Source organism: Podarcis raffonei, chromosome 2 (genome assembly GCF_027172205.1).
Source record: "Podarcis raffonei isolate rPodRaf1 chromosome 2, rPodRaf1.pri, whole genome shotgun sequence".
NCBI classification, from domain to species: Eukaryota; Metazoa; Chordata; class Lepidosauria; order Squamata; family Lacertidae; genus Podarcis; species Podarcis raffonei.
In genome coordinates this window covers 89,584,964-89,610,572 of record NC_070603.1, presented here as the reverse complement: position 1 = coordinate 89,610,572, position 25,609 = coordinate 89,584,964, and the positions used below count along the sequence as shown (strand labels likewise).

Here is a 25,609-nt window from a genome sequence, read left to right as displayed (position 1 = left end):
TTTCCTTTTCCTTTTGTGTTTTTCATTTTCTATAAGAGTAATAGTCTCAACTATGGTTTCAGATTAATTCAGCAAAAGCATGCCTTGCAAATATACTTTTAAACATAATTTCAGACAAAGCTTTGCTGGCTGATTGCAAACCAGACATCACACCAAACTATCACCTTCCTTAACCATGAAAGTTTCTTTAACCTTAATTCCTGTCTGAATTGAAGCAATGTGTTTCTGCGGAATTCTTTTCAGACTTGTGTTTTTGAAACTCTTTGTTTTTCTTTCCCCCAGATGTCTGAACTCTCAGACCTTGACCACAACGTGAATTTGTGCACAAGAATGAGACGTGTGAATTGGGGGGTGGGGGGGGAGGACCCTGAAGCAAAATTAATTGTATGAAGTTGTTCCCTAAGGATTAAGCTACGTGAGTCACTCTGTATACAATTGGCTGCATTTGTATGTCATGATAAACCAGGGTTGCAGGGTTAACAAAGTTTTACTGTGAATGAGTAATGTAATGGTGCACGCAACCTGGTCATTCCCTCTTCGTTCTTCCCTTGGCATGGGAGAAACAAACCATGAAGTCACAATTAAAGTTGTTTGATTCCCCCCAATGAGGCAAAATTGCTAGCTAGCTTTAAACCATAGTTTGCTGTTGTCAACAGTGTTAACACTCCTGGTGGCCATGCTGTGGCCACAGTATTCACACATACACCCCCAGCAGCATGGAACTGCACCACTGTGAAGTGGACGCCACATCCTTGGGTGCCCATTTGAAGGTCTGAGTCTAGCTGACATGTGTTGCAGAGTAACCATAAGGTGCTGAGACTAGTCAAGTTTGGCTGAGTGAGTCCAAGTGCAATGAAAATAGCCTAATTACACCAGGCAGTTCTTTGTAAATTCTCTTATCTCTTGGGCAGCAGAACACATTTGTGAAAGCACCTAAAATCTGAGCCTTTTAATTTTCACAATAGGGCTATATTTACAAACTGAACCAACTAGTCAGCCTCATCACTGGAGTTGCCCTTTGCTTAGGCCACGAATGGCTATTTGACTATTTTTGAATGTTTCCATTTTTAGATGGTTTGCTCTTCAACCCTCCATTTCTGCAATACAAATGGATGGATTGTTTGGCACAGAATTAATATAAAACAAATGTTTAAATCATGTAATGCTAACTTACGAGGGAAAATACAAGCAGCTGGAATTTTTCCACTGCACAATTGTTAAGGACCTTTTGCAGCAGCTGTTTCAAATAGATGTTGTGATTAATGGGGATAATTCAGGAACTAAAAACAGACCCATCGTCACATATGTCTCACGGCCCAGTGCTACAGGAGGGCTAGTAAATTTCTTTACCAAAAGCTGCCTGTAAGACTGGGCTTGGTTCACAAAAATGTGGTGCATAATGGAAATGGTTGACTTATAGCGGATAATTTAAATTGCAGATTGTGGGTCTAATTTCTTGTTGGTGGATTTGGGCGTAATATCCTTGAATACAGTAGGCTTGCTTTACTTTTCCAAAACCTTTGCAGCTAGAAATCAACTGTGACTTCCATTTTCTTTTGGTGGAGCAGACCTGGGCTGACATTCCATTGTTAATCTGAGTTGAAGTTAGTCTGTTGAAGTAGTCAAGACTCTAGTGGCACCTTAGAGACTAACACATATATTATGGTATAAACTTTTGTGGACCAGAGTCCACTTCATCTAACATTATGAAGTGTAATCCTAAACTGACAGGCAAATATACACACATGATCTTTTTTTGGGAGAAGAGTGAAGTCAGAAGATCATGAAATGAGGGACTTCCGGGTTAGTGCCATCGTCTAATGGCGGATTCCCTCCGAGCTCCGGAGGGAATCGGCCCAGCAGGGGTTGGGTCCTGCTGCGGCGGCGACGCGGGGACCCTCATAAACCACAGGCGTTGAAGCCTGTGGACCTGGTGGCTCGGCGGGCACCATTTGTGCCCCCCCGACCCGCAAAGGAGCCTTTTTAAAGGCTCCGGAACGGGGGACGGAGAGTGGCGTGGTGCTGTGAGTCGACTGCTTCTCCTGCTGAGTGAAGCCGCATGCCATGGACGGAGAGCACTAACTTCTTTCTTTGAACATTTGGACTAAACAACCCGTGAGTAATACGGAAATTGGACTTAAAAGGGAAATTTTCTTTGGGAATTAGGCACGATCGGGTGAGGTGTTAAAAGGAGGTCCGCCCACCCGTCTTGTAAACATCGTAAAGCAAGGATTTTATTACTAAGGTTGTGAGAATACCTTTCTTCTTTGTGGAGGAAAGCAATTAACTTTGTGGAGAAAAGCAATTAACGTTGGGGCAATTTAAGTGATTGTGCTGGAGGATAAGAGCTAACATTGGAAACGGAATTCACCCCCCCCAAGACCCGGGAGCGATCGATGGGAGAGCCTGCGGAAGAGAAATAAAGACTTTGACAGCTGTCAAACTAGCTGTCAAAGTTGGGGAAAAAGGAGAACTTTGTTTTTGCTATCTTTGCTGGTTATTTTTGTTACAATTTGGTAATAAATTGTTAAAAATAAAGAGAAAAGACTAATTTGACTTTTGGGTTGGAACTGGAAGATAACAAGAAACTAGAATCCCTCTAGAGGGGATTTAAGACATTACAAAAATGGCTGTAAGTGGAAAAATACTGGCTGAACTGGAGAGGTCTTTTCTTCTCTTGGGAGAGTTACAGAAACAGACTGATGTTTTAACTAATAACGTCACAATACTGAAGGGAACAGTAAACAAAGTTGCTGAGCCTGGGAGGGACTTGACTCAAGTTTTTGCAGATGAAGAAGAAAGTCTTGCAGTTGACCTTAAAATTTCAGCAGCCGAACAAGATAAGAAATTTGAGAAATCTGAGAATATGATGAAAGAGGAACAGGACGATTTGAAGGAAAAAGAAGGAGGAGCTACAATGCCACAGATGGTTGAGGAGAGCCAGAGGCCGGCCAAGATGGATATAAAGGAAAATAAGATCAGGATGATGAAAATTTGGTTTGAATTGAAGAATGGAAAATGGAGAGATCTCCCTATGTGGAGATCTGAAGATATATGGAATACAAACCTGGTTAAAGTGGAAACTGGAGCTTTTGGGACATTTGGACTTAAGAGAAGTAAGAAACAAGATTTTGGCTCCACTTTTAAATATGGAGGCCTGGCTGGAAGAAACATGGACATTATTGGGACAGAGCTTCTTCGAGATTTGGTGTTAAATATAAAGGACTATCAAAAAAACCGGCAGAGAGGAGCTGAGAGAGAATTGAGAGCCTCGGATGTGAGGTCGCCAGGCTGATTGCAGATGGACTGATGGACTTTTTGTTGGGGTTCGAAACCGGGAAAAGGGGGTGGTGGGGTCCTGGGAATCCGAAGGGTGTATAACTATATAGTGTTTTAATTAATTTGGTTTTGTCATTAACATAAAAATGGGGATTTTAGGGAAGGGAATTGGGGCCGACCTTAGAAAAAGACTTTTAAGAATAAGTATTGACGTATAAATATTGAGGTTCTTAAGTTAAAGCTGGTTAATTAAATTGACGGGGTGAACTTAGAAAAAGATTTTTAAGAATAAGTATTGATGTACAAAGACTGAGGTTTATAAGTTAAAATTGGATAACTAAAATGAATTAGAGAAAATATGATAAAGTTTGGGGACAAGAACTTGCTGAGCTAAAATTGGAACTGGAATGCAAGAAGGGGAGGTGTGGGGAAGTCAAGGAAATTGGTCATTGACAGTAAGAGGTGAACTTTAAGTGTTTTTAATTGTTGTTTTTCTTTTAGGTTTTTTTATGGTTTTCTTTTTATTTTTTGAAAATTTCAATAAATATTTAAACATCAAGAGAAAAAAAAAAGAAGATCATGAAATGCAAAAAGAATGAGCATTGATTATTATACAGTTCGAACCGTGGTTCCACTGCACTGGACTGGGTTTGGATGAGGCTCTGTTGCTGCAGAAGTTTCCCACTGTGCCTAAAGAAAACTTGAGTGGGAGGAAGCAACCACCAGCAGTATAAATGTCAAAAGGTTGGCAGTATAAATTATTGAAATGGTGCATCTGGGGACAGAGAGAGTGGTAGAGCTGAGCTGACTCAGTCATCACTGGGTCCTAAGCTTGTCCAGCTCCTGGCAGGTTGTGGCAAAGGGGCCTAAATTTGGCCTGTTTGCTTGGTCTGAAGGTGGTACAGCAAACATGTAGACTTTGCTGCCCTGGCTAAGAAAAGCAGGGGGGCTTCAGAAGCAGTGGTGGCTCCACCACCCACTGTTGCCTGCCAGTGGTTAGGACTGCACCCTGATTATGTATGAGCAAAATGGTGATTGTATCACCAAAACTGCTTTTTCATTTTTTTACAATTGCCACAATGCTCTTTGTTATTTTCCCATTCCCTGATATTCTCATGTTTTCAGGAGGAAAACACATCACAGGCACTTTTGAAGAAGGGTTCTATCATACCCTGCGATTACTCTATTGTGATGGCAACTGTAATAACGAGACACTGGTGCAGCATAACATTTAATGTTTTGAATAATAAATTTATGGGCTTTTGCTACATTTACATTTACCTTGGAGGCACACACACCCGAAGAAATTAAACACAACAAGAACATGTTCTCTAATTTTTGGTCCTGCAAGCATGCATGCAGAAATGGCCAACCATTTCAAAATGTGCAGCCACCTATCATTTGTTTTCTGTGATTCTAGGAAACTGTTGAGTGGATTCAGGAATATCATCAGGAAATTTGTGTGTGGGCAGAAATGTTCTCAGTCCTAATTATCACCAGATTTAACAAAAAATCTCTGAAGCCACCACAAATAAATAGATCACTGAACACTACAATCATCATACTGTGTAGCCACAATTGTGTAGGACAAATATGATTTCTGAAACTATACTTTGCCTTCTCATTAAGATTTCCCAAAATGCTTACAAAAAGAGAGCAGAGCTGATGTAAACTGGATGACTGAATTTGTCCTTTAGGACTAACCTATCAGCAAACCTATAGAGCTTGCTTAGTTTCCTGAGAGAAGGGACCATTCTGTATGGTTACATTATCCATGAAGGAATGTGGGCTTGCAGTGGGAGTTTATAATCTGAGACTCGAATCCAGACAGGTCCCAGAGTTATCTTCTGTCACATAAAGATTTTTTTTAAGCTAGTCTAGATTCTGCTTGCCACAATCAATTCTGCCCCTCCTCCAATTTAATGGACAGGAGAGACCATGTTTCCGACATCTGACACTGGACAGGATTCCAGAGACATTTGAAAGCAGTGAGAAACCTCATTGCATCAGAGCACCCCCAATCTTCTAGGCAACTGAGTGATCCTACTCCTGGGTTGTGCTTGTGTTTTCCAGTTGTGCTGGATTTCAGAGGTGCTCCAAACCAGTCAAAAGTCTCTCACTACTTCCAAGTGTCTCATAAGCAAATCATGAAATCAGGTGGTCCCTTACCAGTCTCTTATTTTGTGCTCACTTGATTAAAGGATGTGGTCTTCACTGGGGTGCTCATTTGCGATGCTCAGGTTTAGACTGACAGCTTCCAGAGAGGAGTGAAGGGGAGTGGTATGCCTCTGAATACCAGCTGCAGGGAATCACTAGTGGGAGAGTGCTGTTGTAGTCATGTCCAGCTTCGAAGACAAGAGGTCCTCTGGCTGGGTCAGGACGACATGGGGTTGGGGGGGCCAAATCCCATCTCTTGCAGGGGGTCAATTAGTGCCAGTGCCTTCTGTCAAGAGCTTGAGTGTAACCTTCGACGCCTCCCTTTCCACGGAGGCACAGGTTGCAGCCACAGCAAAGGTGGCATTTTCCATCTCCGCCGTCTTAAGCAGTTAGCCCCTTACCTTTCCTGCCCCGACCTGGCCACAGTGATCCATGCGACGGTCACCTACAGGCTTGATTACTATAATTCGCTCTACGCAGGGTTGCCCTTGAAGCTGACCCAGAAACTTCAGCGGGTGCAGAATGCCGCGGCGAGGCTCCTTACGGGGTCCTTGCCGTGGGATCACATTCATCCAGTGCTTTACCAACTGCACTGGCTCCCAGTGGAGTACAGGGTCAGGTTTAAGGTGCTGGTTTTGACCTTTAAAGCCCTATGCGGCCTAGGACCCACATACCTACGGGACCACCTCTCCTGGTATGCCCTGTGGAGGACCTTAAGGTCCACAAATGACAAAACTTTGGAGGTCCCAGGTCGCAAGGTGGTTAGATTGGTCTCAACTAGGGCTAGGGCCTTTTCACTACTGGCCCTGACCTGGTGGAATGCTCTGTCACAAGAGACTAGGGCCCTGCAGGACTTGACATCTTTCCGCAGGGCCTGCAAGACAGAGCTGTTCCGCATGGTCTTTGGTTTGGACTCAGTCTGACCCTTATGTTTTCCCTCCCCTTACGGTTTTGATCTATGGACTACTTTTAAAACGAGTCTGCATTTTATATTGCATTTTAACCTATATTTTAAATTGGGCCCCCCCCATTATGTTTTCATTGTAATTTTTTTGGTGTTAGCCGCCCTGAGCCCAGCTCTGGCCGGGGTATAAATAAAAATTATTATCATTATTATTATTAATAATAATGTATTTTAATTTAATGAATTTTTAACCTTCTGTTGGAAGCCGCCCAGTGGCTGGGGAAACCCAGCCAGATGGGTGGGGTAGAAATAAATTATTGTTGTTGTTGTTGTTGTTGTTGTTGTTGTTAGTTTTCTACAAACATCTGGTTGGTCAGTGTGAGAGTAGGATGCTGGATTACCTGGGCCTTTGGTCTGATCCAGCAGGACTGCCCTTCTGTACTTAGCACGAGACGAGGCAATTCTTTCTATGTATGAGATAATCCATGGTATCTTCACTTGGATGATTAAAAGCACTTCTACCTGAGACTGAGATGAGTTCAAGATCTACTGACTATGTTCACTTAGATCGCCAATTAATCCTGATTGTTCCTGACCACACAATTCATAGCAGCAAGCCAGAAATCAGGGGTAGTTATCCTACTTTGTTTTTCAATGAGACATTTCCTCATCAGTTAAGATAAAACCAGAACATCAGCTGTATCTTTCAGGACAAGTACTGTATGTGTTCGTTATCACTTCGCTTCTAAACGTTGTATTGTTCCTAATGAAAAGTGCTAAGCAATTTTATATGCATATTCACAAAATATTTTTAAAAATATTGAACTTCATCACTGGCATGCTGCCTTTTCCTGTCCTCCGGATCTACAGCTAAGTAGACAAGAGCTGATTTTCAGCCGAACGAACAACAGCAGAAGGAGAGGTGGCACTGTCTCACCCTTGTCAAAACCAGCTTCCTTCCAAATTGTCTAATTTACTGGCAGGCTTTCCCCAGATTCAGCCAGTTATCGGCTGCTCCACAAAATACCACAGAATTAAAGCATTATCACAGCACACATGGAGAATCAATTTATGTTTATAACATCTGTCTTTTATCTTTCTCTTAGCTGGGACCATGCCAGGTTTAAAAGATGGGGGGCAGGCTGGGGGGGGGGGAACAAATTATTTACAAGCTAGCTTCATGTTTTAGATTAACATTTAAGAGTCCTAATCTTTGCTTCACTTTCCTGCTATGAAAGCTGCATCCTTCACCCTGGCTGTGCAGACCAAACTCTTCCTCTGAGATAGCTCTCCTGCCCTCAGACAGGCGCAAGGTGGGATGTGAAGCCTTGGAGCGATAGTAAACAGTGAACAGTTTCTTCATGCGTGCCTATCTGAGAGCAGAAGAGAGCTCAGAGGAACATAAAAGACCGTATGAGAACTGCAGGCGTTGTTAATTTCTTTTGTAAGACCATCCTACTCAGAGGTCCCGTAAGATAAAGCTCTATCCCCTCCCAAGGTTTTCTTGCACAACGTTCAGAAGAAATTAGGCAGCTGAGTTTGGTTGTATCGGATTCCAGCTGAGTTCTCTAGTCCCAAAAGAGGTCTCCACTTTCTTAACCGGGAGGCTAAGTATATGCAAAATCAGCAGATTTTAGCACCATAGCATGCAATTAAAAAAAACACACGTCTCCTACTTTCTTTCCCTTCCCAGGCTTGTTGAATGTCTATCACCGACCGCACATGAACAAACTGGTTTTGTTTAAATATGTGATGCAGTTCAGACTTTGAGTGCCTATAGTCAAATGGCACATCATACATCATATAAATCAGACAAATGGATGATCTAGTGGAGATTCCTGCATTGCAGGGGGTTGCACTAGTTGATCCTTGCGATCCCTTTCAAAATAGTCCAAACTTCTAAATACTGTTCACTTTAATAAGAAGTGCTATTTTTCTAGAAAAGGGGGTACCAGAACTCACCATGAACGCTTCACTCATTCTCTTAGAATGGCAATGGCAGCTACCTGAGAAGTGCTGGAACTGAAAAAGCCGTCTTAATGTGGGAATTATAGCCAAATTATGTCATTATTGGTTAGAACATAAGAAGATTCTGCTAAATTAGGCCAATGGCCCATCTAGTCCAGCATCGTGTTCTCACAGTAGCCAACCAGGTGCCTGCAGAGAAACCAGGGAGCAGGACACGAATGCAATGGCACTCTGCCCACCTGCTATTCCTAGCGACTGGCATTCAGAGGCCTCTGGCAGTGGAGTAGAACATAACCATTGTGGCTAGTAGCCGCTGATTGCTGCTTACTGCAAACTGCATATGAATTCTTTACGTCTCAAATTAAAAGGTCCATTAAAGGATATAGTACTTTGAGTAAATTTTAAACTTTCTGTAATGGATGTGACATTAATTCAAGAAATGAACATGCGTCAGGGACTCAAAGGTGACTAGTGAACATGGGCAGTATTTGCGTTAATAAGCATAAGAAGCTAAGGTAAGGCAAGACTTACTTAGATGAAAGTATGGAACCAGAAATGGGGAGCTGAACAAATAAAAAGCCTTGATTCATGGGGCTCATTAATAAAATAGCTGAGTATCAGTAGTTTTGGTCATCACTGATTATGTTTTGAAGCATAAAATTGTATTTTTTAAAAAAATCCAAAACTAAATTTGAGTCTAATTCTTGAAAGCAAACTCCAAGCCTCCAATCCTTTCTTGAAAAGCAACATTTGCAGACAGTATGCTGACAGCACTTGAGTTGAGCCTATTACAAAATTTGCATAAACAGGTGCAGCCTTTGTGTTCATATTTGGGTTTCTCATGTTGGGCTATAGAAATATCAGCCTAGTAATTTTCCAGGATCAGAGGGAGCCCCTCAAAAAGAAATATGGACAATATCAACAATCCTGGTTGAAACATTATCATTAAAATGCAGTTGTTTTGAAACAAAATCTGAGAGGCTAACATTTGACATTTGAACAGAAATTCCACAACAGCATCAATGGGAATAATTCTTCCCTAGAAAAACTTGGGGGATAAAGAAGTGGGAAATGCTGGAAATAGACAACTTCCCTCTATGCTAGTTATCACCTTAGTATGTTTTTTTGCCAGAACATTATTATGGTAAGCTAAATGGAAAAAGTATCAACTGTTTCAACAATGGGGATTAAGTTTTTTTAGAATCTTATAATAATAATAATTTATTATTTATGCCCTGCCCATCTGGCTGAGTTTCCCCAGCCACTCTGGGCAGCTTTCAACAGAATATTAAAATACAATTGTCTATTAAACATTAAAAGCTTCCCTAAACAGGGCTGCCTTCAGATGTCTTCTAAAAGTCTGGTGGTCGTTTTTCTCTTTGACATCTGGTGGGAGGGTGTTCCACAGGGTGGGTGCCAATACCGAGAAGGCCCTCTGTCTGGTTCCCTGTAACTTGGCTTCTCACAGTGAGGGATCTGCCAGAAGGCACTGGACCTCAGTGACCAGGCAGAACAATGGGGGTAGAGACGCTCCTTCAGGTATACTGGACTGAGATCACACGCATTTCAGAGATCACACGCATTACTGTTTTGGGACCTCACAACAACTGCTTAAATGGCAGCGGTTCTATATACTTTTAGATATCTGAAAATTTCTGTTCAGCTGTGAAGTTTACTTGATGGCCTGGGACAACTCACTGTCCATTAACCTATTCTACACTGAAGTGTTGCTGATAAAAAGTGAGATAACGCTATATCTTAATCTCTCTCCTGGGTCACCATTACCTAAAAAGAGAGCGGGGGGGGGGAATCTAAATGCCCTGAGTAGGAGACAATGAACTATCAAAGGTGCCCCACCCAGTTTCCCACAGCCACACCAGGTCGCAGCCTCCCCCAAAGCTAAGTGGTCTTTCCTACTTACTCTAAGAAAGCTATACATGCAGATGGACATCCAGTTGGTCAGCATCTTCTCAACTACAGATTCTGTCCTCCTCAGCATAAGCTTGGGGTTTTTGGAGGCAGACGCGTCAATGAGATCAACCAAGAGGTCCTTCATGATGCTGGTGTAGTACTCCAGTTTCCCATGCAACGCAATGGTGAGCAAGGAGGCCAGGTTGCATCTGCAAGAAGAGTTAATGGATGGTTTTTGAGACTGATAGTACAACTGGGACCCATCAATCAACGTGAACAGAAATTAAAACCATGGTAACGTTCCAGATTTTTAAATTTTTTTTGCGCAAAGCCTTTCAAAATTGTTGAAGCTTCAAACCATTTGTATTGCAGCTGTGCATAATCACATTGTATTATGCCCCTCCGATAGAAATGGATGCCAATCGTTCAAAGAAAAAAACACTGTTCTGGCACTCTGTAGAATAATAGAGGAGGTTAACACCAGAAAGCTGGAAAATGGCATAGTTGTATCTTTTAAAGAAATAAAGGAACAGCATGATGTTTAGGGGGATATGGTTGTTGTTTTTTGTTTGTGGGTTATATACAGAGCCCTTGAGATGCAAGGCTACTTAGGTCCGCTGTACAATAACCATAAAACACAGCCAGGCAGCTCTACCAACTATTTTACTTTCTTCATCCTTTAAAAGCTCCCCAGTTGTCATTTCTTTATACAGGGTGCTTCTGAATTAAGCACCATATATTGTGTCTCTTGCGGACAGAGGCAGCCACAGAATGCACTTCAGAACAGGTTAATCCTCCTTGCTCCACGATAAGACTACTTTGTGATATGCTAGTGACTCAGGAGGAGGCGTAAATGACTACTAAGAGGGCCTAAATAGTTGTCATAGTGCAGAGAGGATGCAAGAAAAGCAAAGAGAAAATGATTTTAGCCACAGTGCTGTGGAAGCAAGCTTAACTCATAAGGATATCAAATTCCTCCTCCTTCGTCCCTTCTCAATTCAAGGACTGTTGAAGTCCAGTCCTCTTCAGGCATTCTGTCTTCACATTAACATGCAAACTCCCCTCACCCCGTAGGGACAAGCATGCTAGCCCAGCCCCACACTGCTTTTCCAGTTGCCCTCCGGCCCTTCTGAAAAAGGGAGGCTCCCCAAACATTTTAGAACCCTGATTTTCCAGGAAGTTTTCTGCTTCAGATGCTTGCCTCCCATCTGTGGAGGGTGATGAAAATTGCAATGGCGGCAGGTGTGTGTGGCTACCTGCTTGTCCCTGCAGCATCCAACAACCATGTGCAACTTAAAACAAAAATAGGATGTCTGAAGAGGACTTATGTGAAGATGAAATCCTACACCTGCTTTTTCCTGAGGTGTTGCTTGGCTTCCTTCTGTCAGGTAGATAGAATTTCTGTAATATGTTGAGGGTATGTCAAGGTTGATTTGAGGTACGTATGTACCAAACTTTAAATCCCATCTGTAAGTGTGTGAATGAGCCCCAATGGTCTTTATATAAGCTATAAATATTTATTTCAGGTAATGCATTCAAAACCAGCAGTCCAAGGCTTATTTAGTATTGCTTTAATATATTTTGGAATACACAGAATGTGAACAGGTTATCTACCCTCTTTAAAACTTGGAGTTGCTCTGAGTTTGGTTGTTTTTTTAAAAAACAACAACATCTGGAAGCATTCATTCCCCTATAAGCACAGATATCAGGTTTATAAAAAGAACGCAAGAGAAAACCAAGTAATGATTCTGTGTTTATCAAACAGGAAGTACTTTTAAATGCCCAAAATCAGGGCAGGGCTCATCCAGGTTTGCAGGGTGAAAGAGGTGTGTGGTCAAGTTAGGCTGAACTTGTGTGCCACCTAATGTTAAATCTTAAAATCTTAAAATCTTAAAAGAGAACCTTACCTGTCTCTAACAGCAAAATCTTTCTGCTGCTCAAGAGCGTGGACGAAGACATTGAGAAAGTGCTTGTTGTTGAGTAAGGTTGAGAACAACGCAATTCCTTCTTCCATGTTGGGTCTACAATTTTCAGGAATCTAAGGCAAAACCAGCAATTTGGATGAGAACAGTCCCTCCATCGCCCATCACATACATCTTAACTAGTCTACTTCATTTTAAGACTGTGTACAGCAGCTTAATAGTGGCTAGCAAGACAAAAGAAAAACTTCTTTACCACTGAAGGCACTCCAAATAGTTTATGACTACAAATTTGATAGGTATGAGCTACCTTGATACACAAAACAAAAACCATTTAATAAAAACCACAGTATATTTAACATATCAGCCACAAAGTAGGCACACAAAGGGAAATATGCATTCCCTTGCTTTGAGCCTGATTCATGTAAAAACTCCCCCAAAGTTACGATTCTCCATCAAGTTAGACAGGCAGCTTTTTAAAGTGAGCCTAAAAGTGCTTCCTTGTGACCTACAACTAATGATGGATGGATGAATTTGTCGATTTCAGCTTGCCTGTCTCTCATTTTCCTAAACTAAAGTTCAGTTTGTTCGATTTCTGCATCTGTTTGTGATTGTTTTAAAAGAAGTCCACATGAACATTCATTCCCATTGTTATGCCATTTTTTCTAACAGGCACATTTTTGCATGTAATTTGGCACAGTACGCACATTTTTGCAAGCAATTTTCCCCAATGTAATTATTTTTTATTACATTTATACCCCACCATTCCTTGAAGAAGAACAAGGTGACATACATAATTATCTTACATCCCATTTAACCCTCACAACAACTCTGTGAGGTATGGCAGCCTGCGAGGGAGAGACTCAGCATAAGAATATAATAAGACCTGGCCAAAGGCCCATCTAGTCCAGCATCCTGTTCTCACAGCAGCTAACCAGAAGCCTGCAGAGAAACCAGGGAGCAGGACACAAATGCAATGGCACTGCCCACCTGCTATTCCTAGTGACTGGCATTCAGAGGCCTCTGGCAGTGGAGGTAGAACATGACCACTGTGGCTAGTAGCTGCTGACAGCTGCTTATTGCAAGTAGCATATACTTTACAGGTGTCTCCCCACTTGTGTGTCATCAGCATGTGTGCTCCTTCTGACATGTACAGCATTTTCAGTGCTGAAAGGGGGAGGAACGGGGGAATCCATGGTGACATGTGGCAGTCGGGAATGGAGCCCCCGCATAAGTACTTACTTCTCAACTTAAAAGGTCCATTAAAGAAAATAGTACAGTGGAACCTCGGGTTGTGAACGTGATCCGTGTGGGAAGAATGTTCACAACCCGCAGCGTTCACAACCTGCAGTGCCATGTCTGCACACGCACGTGACGTGATTCAGCACTTCTGCGCATAGTGTGATTTAGTGTTTCTGTGCATGCACAAGCGCCGAAACCTACAAGTAACCCGTTCCAGTACTTCCGGGTTTTGGCGCGTCCGTAACCTGAAAACGCGTAACCTGAAGCGTCTGTAGACCAAGGTACCACCGTACTATAAATTCAAGAAATCAACATAAACCAGGGACTCAAAGGCGAAAATTAGTGAGGAAATGTAGTGGCAAATGCTGAGTGTATCTGGGCAGTAAACGTTTGAGGTAATAAGGAGCTGAGGTAAGTCATTACTTCTTTAGATGGAAGTGTGGAACTAGAAACTGGATTTGGTCTGCAAGCAGAGGTCTGCAAGCAGGTCTTGAGCGCCACAGCATTCTCTCCAGTTGTGATTCTCAGCAACTGTTATACAAAGGCATAATGCCTCTGACAGTGGAAGTAGAACACAGCAACGTGGTTAGTGGCCACTGGTAGTTTTATCCTCCATCAGTTTGTCTAAACTTTTAAAGCCATCCAAGTTGGTAATATCACGGTATCTTGTGGGAGCGAATTCCATAATTTAAACTATGCCCTGTGTGAAGAAGGGTGTTTCTTCAGTGTATCCTGTATCTTCTAATATGTGTGAATGCATATACATTTATTCTAGAGCTCTCCCCCCCATGAAATTATATTTTTTTCTACAGCTTTCTACATCCTAGGAGGACATTTCCTATTGTTTTTACTCCTCTGCAGCCAAACTTCATTGGTTCCTCAGCCTTTCTCTTTACCTCAGTATGGAACATATTACTTATTTCTCACGCATTTCTTAACCACTATAATAAAACAACACACTGATCGTTACAGCTGTATCTGTAGCCAATACTCACCTTCCATTCTCCCAACAGTAATGGGTGAGTTTCTTGCACCTGAGAGCCCATCTGGGAATTAAGGTGCTGGGAAGGCAGAATGTAACGCTCTTCATAGAGGGAGGAACACTATTTTTTTTAAGAAACACAGAAAACAAAACCAAAGCACATCTTGTTATTTGGCAAAAAAGGAAGCATGATCAAATCCCTCATGCCTTCTCCAAGTCCCTGTGCCAACAAAGCAGTATTGTTATGGAGTGGCCAGGAGAGATGTCATCATGACTTGAGGCTACTCACAAGTAAGAAATAATGTGGTTTTATGGAGGTTTTAAACTATCGGCAAGAAACTTCTGAATGAATGCATAGAAGAACTTTGGGGGAGGCATATTGTTTGAGAGAAACAAGGCATTCACAGTGTGAAGGTTATGAACTGCCTAATCTGGCATTCATGGCTTCACAGAAAAGGGGGAATTATTTGGGACTAAGCCACAACAAGTAGTTATTGGGTATTTTAATATTTGCCTCTTCCAAGACAAAAGGAGAGAATTGTTTCTTTCTCCTATATTTATATACTTGCCCAAGGCTTTGGGTAATCTGCAAGACAATTCAAATTCTGCTCACAGAATTCATTTGCAAATGAAGGAATTGCATATATTTCCATTTCTTCCTGTTTTTTTGTTTGCTTTCATTTATTCTGCTTCTGAAATGTGGCTTTTTAAGAATTTGGGGCAAGTACTGGGATGGAATAGTGTAATGGGGAATGAAGGAAGAGGGGGCCATGCATACTGTAACAAGAGATAAGATGTGACCATCCATTGGCAAGGGGCAAGTTGCTGGCAGCATATCATAGTCTTTCCCTAGGACTACCCAAAATCATTTTCAGCCCCAGTTTTCCTTTTAAGCACTCGCTGCTCATACATTTTAGTGCTTTTCCACAACTATGAGAGCTAGCAAATCTCAGGGTGGAATTCAGCAAAGTTCTAAGTCTCTCGTTCCATCAGTACATGATTTCTGTTCGGAAACTGAACGTTCTCCCTCTCGCCTTCCCCCTACATGCCATCTAAATCTGTTCTAGGGGGTTTCCTCAACCTGTTAGAGCAGTTTGGGGGAGGGCACGGGTGGTGTAGAGTGGAAAATGTCCACTTGCAGAAGCAAAAATCCTTGATGGGATATGCTAATTGAATTTATTTATTATTTATTCCACTTATATCCCACCTTTTTCCTTCAAGGAGTTCAAGGTAGCAAACATGGTTCTCCTGCCCCTCATTTAATCCTCACACCAACCCTGTGAAGTAGGTTAGGCTGAGAGTGAAAGGCCAAAGGTCACTCAGTGAGCTTCTGGCCGAGAAGGGATTTGCACCCTTGTCTCCCAGGTTAGAGGTTCAGGTCCTAGTCTGAACCTCTAACCACTACACCACATGGGCTCAGATTCACTTCCTCAGAATGTCAATTTTAACGTCTTGCTATGTACTAGATTCAGTGAATGTGAGTGCTTATCTCCCTGCTTATTTTACTGCAAAACAACAACAACAAATGAAGCTCCCAAACAGAAATCACCCCTCTCTCTCCCACTATCAATAAAATGCAGCTGTTTCTAGGGTGCAATGCTGCTTTTAGATCAGCATATAATACATTATGGGCAGACGATAACAAGAAAAAGAAAGCACAGCATTTGGTGTGACATTCATTACCGGGTTTAAGTTAACATACTCGCTCTACATGGGGCTGCCCTTGAAGCTGAACCAGAAACTCCAGTGCGTGCAGAATACCACGGCGAGGCTCCTTATGAGGTCCTTGCCGTGGGATCACATTCATCCAGTGCTTTACCAGCTGCACTGGCTCTCGGTGGAGTACAGGATCAGGTTTAAGGTGCTGGTTTTGACCTTTAAAGCCCTATGCGGCCTAGGACCCTCATACCTACGGGACCGCCTCTCCTGGTATGCCTCACGGAGGACCTTAAGGTCCATAAATAACAACACTTTGGAGGTTCCAAGCCTCAAGGAGGTTAGATTGGTTTCAACTAGGGCCAGGGTCTTTTCAGCACTGGCCCTTATGTGGTGGAATGCTCTGTCACAAGAGACTAGGGCCCTGCAGGAGTTGACATCTTTCCGCAGGGCCTGCAAGACAGAGCTGTTCCGCTTGGCCTTCGGCTTAGACTCACTCTGATCCCTTATATGGGATTTGGTATATAAATGTTCCCTTGGTTTTTTTGCTGGCCCATGTAGGACCAGCATGGATAGCTGGCTTGGGTGAATATCTGATGTTTCCTCCCTTTATGGTATTGATTTATGGGCTACTACTAAAATGAGGCTGCATTTTAAGCTGTATTTTAGTTAACTGTTTGTTTGTTTGTTTGTTTGGTTTGTTGTTTGTTTGTTTTTTGTTTGTTGTTTTTTCTATTACGTTTTATTGTAATTCATATTTGGTGTTAGCCGCCCTGAGCCTGGCCCTGGTCGGGGAGGGCGGGGTATAAATAAAAAAATTATGTATGTATTTATTTATTTATTTATGCTGGATCTGGAACAGCTCAGTTAAAATGTATACACCTGTGAAGAGTCTGTAAAGATGTCATAAGGACACTGAATGCCTATTGTTTCTGCCAAGAAAGTGTCTTATAACAACTTCAATTATTGTTATACTCCTATCTTTGAGATATTTGGTTCTGAAAGTGAGCATGGTTGAACAGGCTGTCCAGATGTGATTTGACTTAGCTGAATTATGAATGTAAAATTGAACTCCGTAACACAATTCCTGAGGCCAATCTCAGTGTAACACCAACCATCTTCTCACTGGGGAACTGACGATATATCTAACCCTGATTGCTGTAGTGCATAAATCAAAAGTCCACAACTGGGGAAAAGATATTTGCTTATTAAACGTTTAAGAAACAGCACTCGATGCTAAGTGATGACATGCTACAACCCTAGTTAATACTAGTTTGGACTGGGGATCTCTCTTCAGTGCCACTGCCTGACTGCACAGCCATTATTTTCTACTATAAACTTGCCTTCTAATTATCAACAAGGTCTGCTTCTGCTTACAAGACAAAGATCCATGCTGATGGGAAGCAGCTTCTGGGGGCTTGCTGTAGAACTAACATCACAATAGCTGGACAAGAGTATTAAACTGCACTCTAAACAATGAGTGTTAAAGGCAACATCGAGCATAAGGCAAACAGAAACACACACACCAGTGTACAGTTGGGAAAAAACCATGCATTATTAGAAGCTTTAAAGTGCCACAGTGTCTTACTTTGGGAAAGAATGTTCGTGTAACAAAGTACTTGTATTCCAGGAATGGGATTCCTTGACTGCGATTTAACTCCTTGGTAAGATCTGTCATATCTGTCTGGAGTTCTGCAAAACCTGATCCAAAGAAACCACAATCAGACCAAAGAGCTGCTTCAATGTAATGAAAACTTTTTCTTCTTCTTCTGTATGTTGCAGCACATTGGCAGCAGTTACACCTACTTTTTGGGGTCAAATCTTGCATCCTAATGATCTCTAGAACATCATGTATAGCGGAGGATTCTGTAAAGACTCATGGACTAAAAAGAAATCTATTTTTCCTATAACTTTGGCATGCAATATTTATATTTCTTAAGTACAGTGCTCTCATAAAATACAGTGCTCTGATAAGATAGCAGGGCAGTGTACAGCAACATAAAACTATAACACCCCTTCCCCCAAATTAAAAGCAGTTTAGAACAATAATTTAAAAGACTGGCTACTCAAGAAAAATGTTGAATAACTGCATACGCCTGTTGGCATAAAAAGGTCTCCAAGAGACACCTGAAAGTTAAAAGTGAGCATGCCTACCAAATCTCTACTGAAAGTGTGTTCCACAGGACTGGCAACACTAACCACCTGACTTGTAGTTCAGGCCAGTCAGGCTGCTGTAAAATGGGGACAACTAACAGAACTCCTCCAGAGAATGCTATTTTAGTTCCTTTCACTAATGGATCCTAGAGCATCATTAATGCCTCACAGGACTTTGTGAAGAAGCCATTTCACACATATGGAAACCAGCAACATGAGACCATCTAGTAACCACCTTCTGATGGCGTTGGTAAGACAATATTGAAAGAGAGCCATAGGTAGAAGTAGATCCTGTGCTCCTTGCTCATCAGATTATTTTACAATGCTAGTGAACTGGAAGCTTGCTATTTCCCCAAGTCCACGCAACAGGTTTCATTTCAAAACTCCTGACCCTTCACCCATTAGGCTGTGGTTTGCCTACTTAGTTGCGATTTTGTTTACAAGTTCCCCAAATGCAGCAAACCATTTCTGGAAGTTTCAATCACAGCACGAGGTGGCAGCTTCCCTTTTGTTAACAATAATACCATTTTGCAATCTCCGAGGAAGCTGATCTCCGAGTCACAGGACTCAACACTGTGGGCGCTGCTGTTTCTTCTGCATGAACTCTGAGGGGCATCTCAGGACTGCAAACTTCCCTCAGAGTATTTGAGAAGAAACATTTATTTGATGCCCTTGAACATTGACTCTTTAAAGGTCTTTACCTTTACGGATTTCTTCTCGGATCTGGGACTCCATCTCTTCCATCTGCAGAAGAGTCTTTTGCCAATAACGCTCCGCCCTGCGACTCTTGGTGCAAAACACAAACAGGGCTGGAGGAATGGAAGGAAAGAAAGGCCCCAAAGAGAAGACAATAAGCAGTTGTGGCAGCGTTCAACACGTCCATTTCCTTTTAAAATAGCACTGGTGTTGCTATTACGATTCACTGGGGAAAAGAGTACGTAACGCTACCCCCATAACTGGTGAGAACTGCTGCTCACCAAACATGAGCCAATTGGAATGAAAAATAATTGACAGAGCTGGGTCTGATGGCTAGTCCTTTGGATCATGGATGAAGGAACATTTCCAGAGGGTTAAGACAGTTCAGTTTATCTCAATACAGGAGATGCTGCTTTGATATGCTACAAGCCCATTTGAGATACGAGATGAACACATTTGTGTTTGAATTGTGGTATGGTCTATCCATCCAACTTACATTAAAAACAATCAAACACAAACCCACCCACTGAATTATAAACTGTGTGGGTAAGCTAAACGTATTTCTCCTGTTTTCTTTCCTTTCTCGATTATTACATTAATCAAATACATTAGTAGGGTAGCTTACAAAAGAACATCAAAACCCCTTAAAAAATGGCTGGCCTTAACCTAGGCTTGGAAGCATAATACATGATGGAACACCTCTTCTCATATGAGCCCTATGCAGACTCTGAGGCCCCAACATAGTTCCTTCTCCATGTATTCCTCTGAAAGCAATCCCAACCATGGTAACAAGAGAACAGGCCTTTTCAATTGTGTCTCCTCCCCAACTTGTGGAATGTTGATATTAACATATTTTGACTTCCTTCTACCAGGAATTTGAGTGTTAACATTTGACTGTTATAATTTGTGTATTATCCCTTTCAGTGTGTTGTTGTACTGCTTTGCATTTTGAACAGTCTACTGCCTTTTACTTTCATATGTTGATTTTTCTTCCAGGAAAAGGACAAATAAATAAAATAAAATAACTCTATTGGATCTTTGGAATCTCTACTTGGAAAATGGTTATGTTGGGTGAAGCTGCCTGTGACAGGCATTTGTCCCTTACCTACAACAGAGAGCAGCAGCAAGATACTACAGATGACTATGGAAACAGTGATTGCCGTCTCACTTCCTCCAAGGTGCAACATAGCAATTGTTTGATTGAATTTCCCAACCTGGATCTAAGAAAGAACAGGATGGAACCATCATGAAGTTATTTAATGAGAAGCTAGGAGCAGTACAGAAATCAGGTTACATGGGAGGGATGTTCTGCACAGACAAATGAGTTTAGCAAATCATTTAGTGGCTGGCTCTGCAATACTGAATGAATCACAGTTCTGTAGTTTAATAGTAGGACCTACTTTGATTAGCATTGCCGGGTCTGGTTGATGGTTATCAGATTGTCTGTGTGTCACATGCACAAAGGCAAAACTTATCCACTGAAGTTACTGACTTGGGGCCCAGATACTACTGTTTATATCCCTGCTCATCACAAGAATTGCTACAAGACCCTGGATGACTTCTTCAGATCTTGTTGCCCACTATGTTTATTTATAATGTACGGGTACATGGGTCATACCCATGCCTGAAGATGAACATCAGAGCTAGAATAAAGTATCAGTCCCAGAGAGACAAAATATGTTTTGATTTTTTTAAAAAAATGTAAGTGCACATGCAAAATGTACATCAAATGTAAGCTTGATGCAAAAAAATAAAAAAATAAAAACACTTCACTTTGTTTCCAACATCATACTGTCATTAAACTTTGTGTGTCACTCCCAAGAATACACCTTTGTCTTTTCAATGCAAGGAGCCTCTGTCTCAGCCATCTAAATGGCTGTGGGAATTAGTTGTTCAGACCCAGTTGATTAAACTTTAATATAAGATTCCACTGTCAGGTTTCTCCCTTCCCTTAGCAGCATGCTTTTTTTCAACAAACAACCTTTTTCATGCACAATAATATTTACTCAATCCGAATTCTCCAGCTCAGTTCACATTTAGCAGTTTTTCAAACATTTGATTTGAAACAGAAAGAAAAACATATGCAGCAACCTCAACTATCTGCAAAGCACAGTTCCCCCTCATTAATTATATAAAGACTGACGAGCGCTTTGACCTTCCTGTGCTAGGTGAGCAATGTATGATTTTTAAACAATACAGTGGTGCACAATTCTATGTCTTTTTATTTCATGCAGTTTAACAAATCCCTTGAACCAAGAGTATTATTTGCCGTTTACTGTTGTCAGTTGTTAAACTCTTTTAAAATGGGCTGGAAATCTCCAAGTAAAAGACAGGACCAAGAAAGGAAATGAAGAGTCACAGGCACGTGCTGAAGAATTTGCGGCAGTGTTGGGGTTAAGGCACAGTAGTGGGATGGGCAACTGCGACCAAAGTGTGGCTTTCGGCAACCTACTTCTTCATCTCTGCACTAAACGGTCCAGCGGAAAGCTGGGGACAGGGAATTCATTTGTGATTTAATGGGGAAGCATACTCTCAGAACAAGAAAGAAAATGAGGCATTTTCACTTCTGGAAACTTGAGTTTCGCTTCCCCACAGAAAGGAGTGTGACCTGGAGGGAGCTGGTCTGTGCCAACCAGTTGTGAATCATGGGTCAGCTGAGAATCGAACTCTGTTTTCACTGGTAGACTCTGCACAGGCAACTGCATAATCCTGCTAGAAGTTACTAGAAACGACCAGGAATTCCACTAAGGGGCACATCTATAGGGCAAAGAAATGAGTGCAAGAGGGGTTATTTGGGCTTAAATCATTCAAACAGCAGGAAGTGTTGCTTGTCCGTGGGCCCTGTGAAGGCAGAATGCTCCCCAAGAGGAGCTATCACTATCCAAGAGGCCAGACCTAGAGTTTATTGATATAATTTAGCTGTGGGTAATCTAATTTAATAGATTCTGTCACTAGAGAGTTTCCTGGATGGGATTTATTTCCTTTAGAAATAGTATCAGGCATCGGATGATTTTGATATTTCCCATGTGCTTTAAAATGTTGTTTAGCAACATGATAACCCTGCCATATCTAGCAATGGAAAAGCCTATCAGGTGACCCTAATTTTTTAAAACATTCTTTTACAAATAAGCACAGAATTCATGGTGCCTACTTTTTCAGACTTGGAACAGAAGAATAAATATGTACAGCAACCTTGCCTCTAATTAAAATAAAAGTTTCTATCTACTAAACTTCATAAGCAAAACATAAACATTTTCACATTTCCTGAAAATCCTGGTTTAGCAGAATATTCCACCATACATATATTCAGGTATCTAAAACTGCAATGTAAAACCTCTTGATTTATTTTTCTTTATTGGTTATGTCTTGTTACGCTGCCCTCACATCACTGTGAGTGCAAAAACCCACACTTTTTGAGCAGCTCTAGGTAATGATTAGAGTAATAAAGGAGTGTCTCCACCCCCATCATTTAGACCAGACACTGAGGTCCAGTGCTGAGGGCCTTCTGGTGGTTCCCTCACTGTGAGAAGTGAGGTTACAGGGAACCAGGCAGAGGGCCTTCTCGGTAGTGTTTCCCGCCCTGTGGAATGCCCTCCCACCAGATGTCAAAGAAATAAACAACTATCTGACTTTCAGAAGACATCTGAAGGCAGCCCTGTTTCGGGAAGTTTTTAATGTTTGAAGTTTTATTCTGTTTTTAATGTTCTGTTGAAAGCTTCCCAGAGTGGCTGGGGAAGAAATAATATATTTTTTTTATGATTATGATTTTGATTATTGCCACAATTAGTAGCACCATGAACATACCACATAACATAAGCCAAAAAATGAAATCCCCTGCACAGTAAATTTTGATACTGAGGTAGACAATAAAGGAAGGTGAGAGAGCAACGAGAGAATTGTACATGCACTTAGGCTTAGTTTCTTAGTTGGACTAAGTGAGTTGCACAAAGCATGGTTTAAAAATGTACCCATAGCCCTGTTGTGGAGCCAGTGCACCAGACAAGAGTCTTCACACAATTGCTCCCCCTCCCCAGGGAAAAATATAAATGGGGAGCACGAAGCATGCTTTTTAAAAAGCATGCTTAATGTAACAAGTAGTTTGACCCTAAAGGTTTCCAAGCTGACGAATTTATGGAAAGAGTAGCTTTTAAGCAGGGATTTGATTATGATTTCACCTAAGTGTTCTGGGAAGGGGTTCCAAGCACAGGGAGCAGCAAGAGCAGCAGAAAGACTGAAGCTATTTAAAGACTTTTGGGTGAGCGAGGCTGGACGGGTTGGAGAACTGACGATAATAAAGAGGGATTTGGGGAGACAAAGGAAGAAAAAGAGAGGGCGAGGCAAGCCTATGAAGACCAGGAGGCAGTGTTAAGTTGTTCGATCTGGTTGCAAAAGGAAGTCAGCGAAGGGATTTGGGGGTGGGGGTGGAGAAGGGAGTGCATGGTCCGCATGATAAGAGAAGCGAACAATTTTGGCAGTAGAATTCTGGAGCACCGCGATGAAACCCAGCCTTGGTGTCTTAGCATCTTTCCTGCTTAGCTGGGTTTAATGGCTGCTGGTATGGGATAAGAACGACATTTTCCAAATTTGCTGCCTCTGGGTCATATGTGGGATGCCAGCCAGGCATTGTGACCTGCCAAATACTTGGTAGACCACCCATGTTTATCAAGGAGAGCTGCAATACATACCTAGTGTGGCACATCTACCCTGGGGGGGGGGTTGACAGGCTGATAAAGTGGCATGAATTTAACCGACGGCACCCTTTTTTAAGGATACAGCAATTTACATGGTATTAAAAGAACTCTGAAGTAAGGGGGGGGACCCTACCAGCTTGCTTTAAAAAAAATATATAGCTTACCCTATATTTATAAAAGTTCCAATTAAAGATGGAATTTTCTCATTTTATAGTTCCCTGTAACAATGGGTGAGGAAATTCAGAGGCCTGCTATTTCTGCCTGTGTTTGTTTTGCCTTTGCAATGGAATTTCATGTACAAAGACCCAAATAACAAAATAACACCCTCTTCTCAGATGCAGTGCTAGAAGCATGGGTTTCTCCAGCTTAAAGAGAAGTTTCCATCCCACATTTGCGAAATGCTGTGCTTCTGGGGAAGATTTGGCCACAGGCTTCTCAAGTCCCAAAAGGCTCCCTCCCTCTCCCTCTCTCTAAGCCACATATTCCTGCCAACTTAATATTAACGCACTTACTGGAAAAAAGGGAACAACTGAGATTTGGGGGTAGGGAAAAAGAGAGAAAGCTGTAGGTTGTTAGGCCTTAGAGAGAACGTCTCCACCTGTCTCGATGTGTGAACAGCTTTAAAGCCACTCTGAAGAAGCTAAGGGACATGTAGAAGGTAAAAGTAATTGCAGAGAAATGAGTGTAATTAGTGACTCAGTCTGGAAAAAAACACAGAAATGAAGACTTGTAAAACCACAAAAGCAGACATACAAGTTGGAATAAAGCTTGCACCGAAGAGCAAAACCTCCCTGAATGTGAAATCAGCAGCTGGGACATGGCCCTTTTGAGGGCTGCGCAACCACTCCCACCAGACTGAGGAAGAGGGAGGAAAGGAACCCTGGGCTGGGGAAAACACAAGACAGCCAACCATGGGAATTGGCTAAACTTTCTCCATGCTGCCTCTGTCCCCACAACTATACTCCCATCTCTCACATCCACTTAGTCTACTGCGCTGAGAGCAGTAGCAGGAGTGCTAGCTCACAATAAACTACAGAGAATTGCCATACTCACTATACATGGGTGAAGGAAGACAAAGCACTTTTAAAGGAAAATATTAGATGATAGACAGGACCTGCAATTCAACACTGCGATACTGCCGCTTGGGAATTCACAAAACCATATACCCAACTTTATTTGTATTTAATTTGTTTATCCTCAGCAGAACTGGTCATTTCTTAATTGGACATGATCCCACCGGCCTGTCCTTAATGGGTTTCAGTTACTCTTAGCCTGCAGGGGAATTGCTGCCTTCTTTCTTTCTTTCTCTCCACCTCTTGCCAAGGTTCTGTCACACGTTAGCATTGCATTTTAGAGTGACAAAGAAACAAAACCCACAATGAAGAGAATGGACTTCTGTCTGAGTCACTGTTCAGAAACCAACAGTTCACAAACATGAACATCGCTCCAGATAATGAGGTCCCAAAGGGGTAGGGAAAGAGTCCATCTCCTCTGATGATGCATTCCTGAATGCACTCCTTCACCTTCTCCAACGTAAGATAAGTGATGTAATTCCGTTTTAGGAGGGGTGAAATGATGGGGGCGGAGGTAAAATGCTACACTAAAGTAAAAGTGAGAATTCTAAAGATTTGGTTGGATTGCCTGTACATATAGTGGAAGCCAAAATCTAGGGTGTCAACAGTGTATGTATGTGGGTGAAGAGGCAGGTTAAATACAAGCTGGCAAATGCTTTCAGGCTTCTACTACTTACCGTAACAGGGAGTTGTCTTTCTGAGGTGCTCAAAGATTCATTGACTGAGCAGTGAATTACTTTATCTGAAACTATTTGGATCTCGCAGGAAATTAAGCCAATCTTAACTTCATACTCGTTGCTTTCCAGGCCAAGGTTGTCAGGCTCTTTCTAATTATGAAAAAACAAACCAAGTGAAAAATGACTATGCCAGTGAATCAATGCTGGTCTCTGCTACACTGTCTACTTCTCAAAAGGTCGACTAAACTCAAACATTTCTGAAATCTTTTAATTTAGTCCAAAGCTCTCCTTTTCAGCTGA

The 25,609-nt window shown here is 41.9% G+C and overlaps 1 protein-coding gene across 1 annotated transcript in view; it reads right to left on the bottom strand.

Annotated features, from left to right (window-relative positions):
• Positions 1-25,609, bottom strand: part of PLXND1 (plexin D1) — a 149,305-nt gene that overhangs the window by 27,199 nt on the left and 96,497 nt on the right. The window contains exons 19-25 of the mRNA XM_053378082.1: positions 25,310-25,459; positions 19,974-20,088; positions 18,874-18,981; positions 17,607-17,719; positions 14,376-14,483; positions 12,127-12,257; positions 10,230-10,428 (exon numbers count right to left, since the gene is read on the bottom strand). Coding sequence (XP_053234057.1) covers positions 10,230-10,428; positions 12,127-12,257; positions 14,376-14,483; positions 17,607-17,719; positions 18,874-18,981; positions 19,974-20,088; positions 25,310-25,459 — 924 coding nt within the window. The remainder of the gene's footprint in view (positions 1-10,229; positions 10,429-12,126; positions 12,258-14,375; positions 14,484-17,606; positions 17,720-18,873; positions 18,982-19,973; positions 20,089-25,309; positions 25,460-25,609) is intronic.